Source organism: Chaetodon trifascialis, chromosome 15, assembly GCF_039877785.1.
Source record: "Chaetodon trifascialis isolate fChaTrf1 chromosome 15, fChaTrf1.hap1, whole genome shotgun sequence".
NCBI lineage: Eukaryota > Metazoa > Chordata > Actinopteri > Chaetodontiformes > Chaetodontidae > Chaetodon > Chaetodon trifascialis.
Genome location: NC_092070.1, coordinates 517,400 through 524,257, shown reverse-complemented (window position 1 = coordinate 524,257; position 6,858 = coordinate 517,400). Strand labels below are relative to the sequence as shown.

The window sequence follows — 6,858 nt, the reverse complement described above, 5'->3', positions numbered from 1 at the left end:
TACACACTTTGGATGTAGTATTGGTTAGCAGCGGTTTATAATAGACTCTGATGGATAAGCAGAGATAAAAGAATAGGGGGTTGTAGATGACATGGGTATGGAGAGTTTAAAGTAAGTTGTATATAATATTGCTTTTGATTTAGTCAGGTAAAGGAATAAGACTGTAAGTCTACTGTTTGGTCCACACTCCGGAACAGAAGGTGGCGGTAATGCACCAATAAGCTGGATGCCAACCGCCGTTAAACCAGAAGAAGAAGAAGAAGAAGAAGAAGAAGAACGACGAAGAAGAAACACTAGCGTAAGACAGCTATAACGACGAGTTGCTAACCGCTTTATGAGACTTGATAAAATACAACGGTAAAAAGTAACCCTTGAGGAGAGATACGATTACCGCTGCCAGCGGGTCATGCAGCTCACTAAAAGGTAATGAGCCGTAAAGCCTCGGGGTCTCGGCTCAGCGGCGCCCACAAACTGCAGCCACACTGGAATGACTGGCAGCCCAGGTTGGTGTTCTGCTCCGGGCAGGCTGGGTGCATTAAATCGGTGGCTCCTTGGGCCTATGCTGTGCTGCTTGATGTTGCGGTCATATAGGAGGGAAATACTTTATGTGTCTTTATCGTAATAGATAATGTTCATAAGCGTTTAAATGTATTGTGTTTGAAACCGTAATGTTATCATAGCTGGTCACACAGTATACACAAAGACGCATCGTTTTATCCACTGTTCACAGTCCCGCCTTGCCGAGTGGTGAGCCCAGAACAAACGCTAGCTTAACGTTAGTAGTAACGTTGCCAGCCCTTTGCTAACCCGGTTAACGTTAATGGCTAATTGACAGCAAACGACTGAAGACAATTTGGCAGAAACTGTAAAGACGTCCGATGAGCCGCAATGATGAATCGGTCATTTTGGTGTTAACCATAATCTGATGCAAATTATCAATGAACTGTGCATAGCTGGTTAGCATTACAACGATACTGTTCGCGCCGGCTAACTACAGCCAGCCAGAACGGGGAGACGTCACCCTGCTGTTAGGGTATCAACTTCCCAAATAACTTCCGCATATATATTTTTTTAACACGTTTAACGTTACATAAAAATGGATGACAGTGCTGATCTTCTATTTTTGAACGGATAGTAATGTAAATCGGCACAGCAATTATTGAAGCATTTGAGTTAGGCTCACATGCATTAACGTAATGCACCTGCACTTCTTGTTTGAGTATTTCATATCTTGGTGGTATGTACCACCTATATTCAGTCTTATGGTTTGATGAAATCGTATCTATCAAATGCAGCTTTGATTAGAAAAAACATGAACATGAGAGTAGAGCAAGTACTGCCAAAAACCACTTTAAAAGTGAATGAGAACGAGAGAACGAAGTCCACCTTCACATGTTGAGTGCATTTAAAATGTTAGGGGAAGTCCGTACAATATGCAAGCTTTGCATATTTTAAAATCTTTATTATTTATTTATCTTTTGCAACTGTTCAAACATTAAGGATGTTTTGTATACAAAGATTAACATTGCACTTTTAAATCAAGCAATTTTGGTGTTTTTTCATACAAATGAATTGCCCGTGGCCTTAAAAAATGTCATGTGGTGTGACCATCATTTATCTCAAAATTAATAGATTTTCCTTAACATACTTAATAGTTTTTTTTTTTTTTTTTTTTTTTTTTTTTTACAAATTGTTAGTAATATCAAGTGCATATAAACAAAGTGTTTGCATTTCATTTGAACTTTTGTAAATAATGATCTCATATTTTAGCTCTATAATGTCACAGTCGTTATATTAAATGTAGTTAACTGACTATTTTTTTCTTTAAATTGCATAATACTGATAAAAATGTTTTAAAAATACCTTTCACTTAAGCATATTGTATCAGCTATTAATTTTGCAGTTACAGAAATTAGATATTTTAGTTTGTATTTAATATAGATATTGTTAATATTGGTCGCACCACATGATGGGTGGTCGCGCCAAATGACCTGAAGTTTATGGAGTGGTGCGCCACACTGCAATACTAGCAAGGAAGCTGGCCAGCCAGGGCATACTGCACCACTGTACAAAAATTCCAGCCAACTCTAATGGGTCACGAAATAACTCTGTTCATCATGTGTTTCATTGATAAAGCCATGCACCAGTGTTCTAATTAATAATAGGTTTTTTGTGCTTGTGTTACAAAGTATTTTCCACTGCTACAGACAGAATGTTAGTAAAAGGCCAGGATTCCTAGACAAAACTACTTTGACTTTCGGCCAGTGATGGTGGTCACTAAAGTACACTTTCAGTTGATTATTCTGTTGTAGGTAGAAGATTGTAACATGCTTGCAAATTATTACATTTTTCAAATTTAAAAGCTGCATACTGCACCACATCTTTCTCTGCTTTGTGTGTGTCCATGTATTCAGAGTTGACAGTGTGTCATTCAGCCAGGACGGGGTGAAGTCTACAGAGCTTCATTCAGCAGCGTTGTACGACGTGTTGCCCCCCAGCTGCCCTGACCAGCCAGTGGTGCCCAGCGATGCCTACACTGCTGCAGATACACACCAGGAAGAGGGTGAGGTCTTTGCTAGCACCTGTATTATTACATTTCATCTGCAGGTCTTGAAAAGTATTGAACTGGAACTACACACTAAATTGGTTTTGTACACTGTACCCATGTCATACAGATGTAGCGGCCTCGAAATTCCCCTAATTTCATGCTGGGGCCCTGGCGGGTCCATGACCGGTCCCTGCTCTGCAGTAGGCGGGTTTGTGACTATAATGAGATCCCCCGCGATGACGTCATCGGCGCGGGGCCAACTCGTAACGCCCCTAAGCTCCATTTGCGGAAACTACCTGCACTCGCTCGATCAGTCCACCAGAAGGAGCAGTCATTATAATTGGTTACCGTGTCAGCTTTGCTGAGTCGTTCATTAGATCTGCACATAGCCTCCACTGCTGTAAGAAAAACTGCTTGTCTAGTAGAGCACCCTGTGCAGTTTTTTAAATATAATTATGCTTAATCATCCACATTATTGTAGTGCTCGTTCACAAACTTCTTGGATCTGCTCATCTGCCCATCCTGCCTTTTCCTCCACATCTCTCTCCACCTTTGGAGAGGCTCCCAGCGCATCTCCGCGTGCCGAGTGATTTGTGCCCAGAAAATTAATCATGAATAACAGAAGTTGTGCGTCGCGTTTTTCTAGCATTCTGAACTGCTAAACAGTTAAATGTTTAATACTCTGCCTGATTCGCGGAGCCACTCTGCTTTTCAGTTGGTGGGTTTCCTGTTTGTAGCGCATTTTAGATTTGCGGGTCGCTATTTGATGCGGTGACCAGCAATACGCAGAGTCCTGTATGTGTGTGTACAGTATATTACTGGACAGAAATCATTTACAGTGCGCTGAAGAGGGAGAGACGGGAGGATGAAATGCCAATTTCAGCCTGTGATCTGTTAATGTCTGACTGAACAGCCTCATGGAAGTGATATTTTACAGTTTTACATATTTTAATCTAACGAAATTCGTTAAAACAAGTCACTTGGTGCTTTCAAAGCCATGTCATTGAGCTGAAAGGTTCCAGATTTCGTTCGCCTTCACAGGCGGCTGCGGAGCGCAGCAGACGGCTCGCACTGCGCACTGCGATGTTCAACATCATAGGCTTAATATACTGTAGTTAATTATCACTGATCTTTTTCATCACTCTGTCTGTGTGACTGTCTGTGTCCTCCTCTCTGTGTCTCTGTCTCTTTTTTCAGACTGTTCACGCGATGAATGCATTTTTTACGTCAGGCGTTGTGCACGCCGCAGCCAGCGAGCCTCATCCCCCGCACGGACACCTACATTCAATCATGAATAATCCTAATGGGCCAATCAGACCCATGAAAAAAAACAATGTTGTGGGGCATAAAGGGCCAATGGGCCGATGTAGATGGGCCAGTCCACTTGTTTTTATTGGCCAATCAGTTAACACATACACATGAAAACGGCCAATAAACAGTGAAATCAGTATCATGAGTATTTCTCAGATGATGATTTCTGTATCTATCTAATCCGTGGCATGCAATATTGCACCCCGATTTTGGATAAAGTATAAATCCAATTGTTTCATTGTTTCAGCTGTCGTGACCAAATCTCTTGTTAACTTATTAAGCTCTTCTGCACAGTGTGACATCTATTTTAATTATTAGAGAGCTGCTCTAATGGCCACTGATAGACAGTCCATTCTATTCTATAAACTGTTGGTGGTTTGTGAACTTCACTGCATTTGTGCATTTGAAGCGATTAACTCCCGGCACATTTCAGAGCTGAGTAAACCTGTAGTTTCACTGACACATCGCGCATCATCACCACGGGCGTCATGATGTTCTCCTGTCTGTCACTCTGTCCTGTCAGGCATGTGTAGTGTCGAGCCGGCCGCGTTGTTGGCTGAAAAGTCATTATTTGCATTACAGTGTATCCTTTGTTCTAACTCAATGGATGGTCGCCAGCCAAACAGGCTCCCAGCCCCCACTGTCCCACAGACTAGCTATGGCCAGTAAAATAGGTGGAGGGCTGAGGGGAGCGCGTACCTCCAGTAATTAAAAATCAATTTGTGCCACAGATATTAATATTGTGTCGCTGGCTACTTTATAGACTTCACTAAATGTTTCCATTACACTTAATTACATTTATGGATAAGCCAACTTTCCCACCTCCCTCATGCATAAAAATGTATATTATCAGTCCGACCAGGAAATCTTGCGATCGCAAAAATTAGCGCATATCCAACCAATACTAATATGACTGTCTACTGGCCGCTTCCTGGTCTATTTTTGCCGAGAGCCGCGCGCCTGTTGCGGAAAACATTGGCGAGCCCTGGAATCTCCAGATGACGCGCTCTGCTCCTGCAGCTCCGTGTCTGTTCCAGCGCATGTAAAGTAAAATTAGGTCATCATTTTTGTTGATAATTATCAAAAGCAAACTCTATGTAAACAGATGGAGCCTGTTTATTCTTGGAGTCACAGGCTGTTTTGTAAAGGTACATCACTTTTATGACTCAGGAATGATTTTGTAACTTTTTTTTTTTTTCGAAGAAGATAATATGCAGCAAAGGGCTGAATGACGGAATCGAACCCGTAGCCGCTGCAGAGAGCTTCATACATGGGGCGGATGCTCTACCAACTGCGCCAAATCTACGCCACATGATTTCGTAATTTTGTGCTGATGCTTCTCATTCTCAAGTTAAAACTGTTTGTTTGTTTGTTTTTTAAGATGGGAACTGAATCTTTTCGACTGGTTCTGTAATGTGAAGTATGGTTATTATCATATAGGAAGTGATTATATACAACTTTTTTACACGAGTTTGTTTTTTTTGATCGCAACAATCACAAAAAAATGTCATACAGTATATTGTAAGAGAAAAAAGAATTTCCTGTTTGCAAATAGAAAATATGCATTAAAACAGGCTGATGGAAACACACATTTATGACTTTTTAAAGACTTTGTGCGAGAATATTTTTCTAAGTTGATTTAAATAATCAACGTAAAATAGTTGAGTAACTGTGACTGCCTAACTACAAATAAGCCTACTAAAGCAGATGAATGTAGTGGAGTAAAAATCTTTGCCCTTGAGATGTGTTCCTGTGAGGGACACGCCATCTCTTGGTGACACCCTGCAATTGAATGAAGAGGCGTGTTTATAGTGGATTCTGGGCACACCCCCAAGAGGAGGGGGGGACTGGTAGCATCGCAGTGCGCGTCGTCTGCTGCGCTCCGCAGCCGCCTGTGAAGGCGAACGAAAATCTGCAACCTTTCAGCTCAATGACATGACTTTGAAAGCACCAAGTGACTTGTTTTAACGAAGTTCGTTAGATTAAAATATGTAGAACTGTAAAATATCACTTCCATGAGGCTGTTCAGTCAGACATTAACAGATCACAGGCTGAAATTGGCATTTCATCCTCCCGTCCCTCCCTCTTCAGCGCACTGTAAATGATTTCTGTCCAGTAATATAGAGTACACACACATACCGGACTCTGCGTACTGCTGGTCGCCGCATCAAATAGCGACCTGCAAATCTAAAATGCGCTACAAACAGGAAACCCACCAACTGAAAAGCAGAGTGGCTCCGCGAATCAGGCAGAGTATTAAACATTTAACTGTTTAGCAGTTCAAAATGCTAGAAAAACGCGACGCACAACTTCTGTTATTCATGATTAATTTTCTGGGCACAAATCACTCGACACGCAGAGATGCGCTGGGAGCCTCTCCAAAGGTGGGGAGAGATGTGGAGGAAAAGGCAGGATGGGCAGATGAGCAGATCCGAAGTTTGTGAACAAGCACTACAATAATGTGGATGATTAAGCATAATTATATTTAAAAAAACTGCACAGGGTGCTCTACTAGACAAGCAGTTTTTCTTGCAGCAGTGGAGGCTATGTGCAGATCTAATGAACGACTCAGCAAAGCTGACACAGTAACCACTTATAATGACTGCTCCTCCTGGTGGACTGATCGAGCGAGTGCAGGTAGTTTCCGCAAATGGAGCTTAGGGGCGTTACGAGTTGGCCCCGCGCCAATGACGTCATCGCGGGGGATCTCATTATAGTCACGAACCCGCCTACTGCAGAGCAGGGACCGGTCACAGACCCACCAGGGCCCCAGCACGAGATTAGGGGAAATTCGAGGCCGCTACATCTGTAAGACTGCGTTCATATTTGTGTACTTGTAAAGCAGTAGAACTGGGCAAATAAAATAAGCAGAATATCCATCAGTAGTTGCAGAAGTTGAGGTTGTTTTCATTTTCATCTGTGGAAAACTGTTCAACAAAAATGGTCAGGGAGTTTTTTGTAACTTAAAATTTCAAATGTCCATGAATCAAAAGTTGCTC

General features: G+C 42.0%; 1 protein-coding gene across 2 annotated transcripts in view; it reads left to right on the top strand.

The window, feature by feature from the left end:
- The first annotated feature begins 246 nt into the window (after positions 1-246).
- The window catches only part of smg1 (SMG1 nonsense mediated mRNA decay associated PI3K related kinase), a 144,463-nt gene continuing 137,851 nt past the window's right edge, over positions 247-6,858 (top strand). Inside the window, exons 1-2 of one of the 2 annotated variants that reach the window (XM_070980185.1) lie at positions 247-503; positions 2,415-2,563. In XM_070980185.1, the coding sequence (XP_070836286.1) occupies positions 427-503; positions 2,415-2,563 (226 nt within the window). In that variant the 5' untranslated portion in view covers positions 247-426. The remainder of the gene's footprint in view (positions 504-2,414; positions 2,564-6,858) is intronic. The other variant, XM_070980186.1, reaches the window with a different exon arrangement.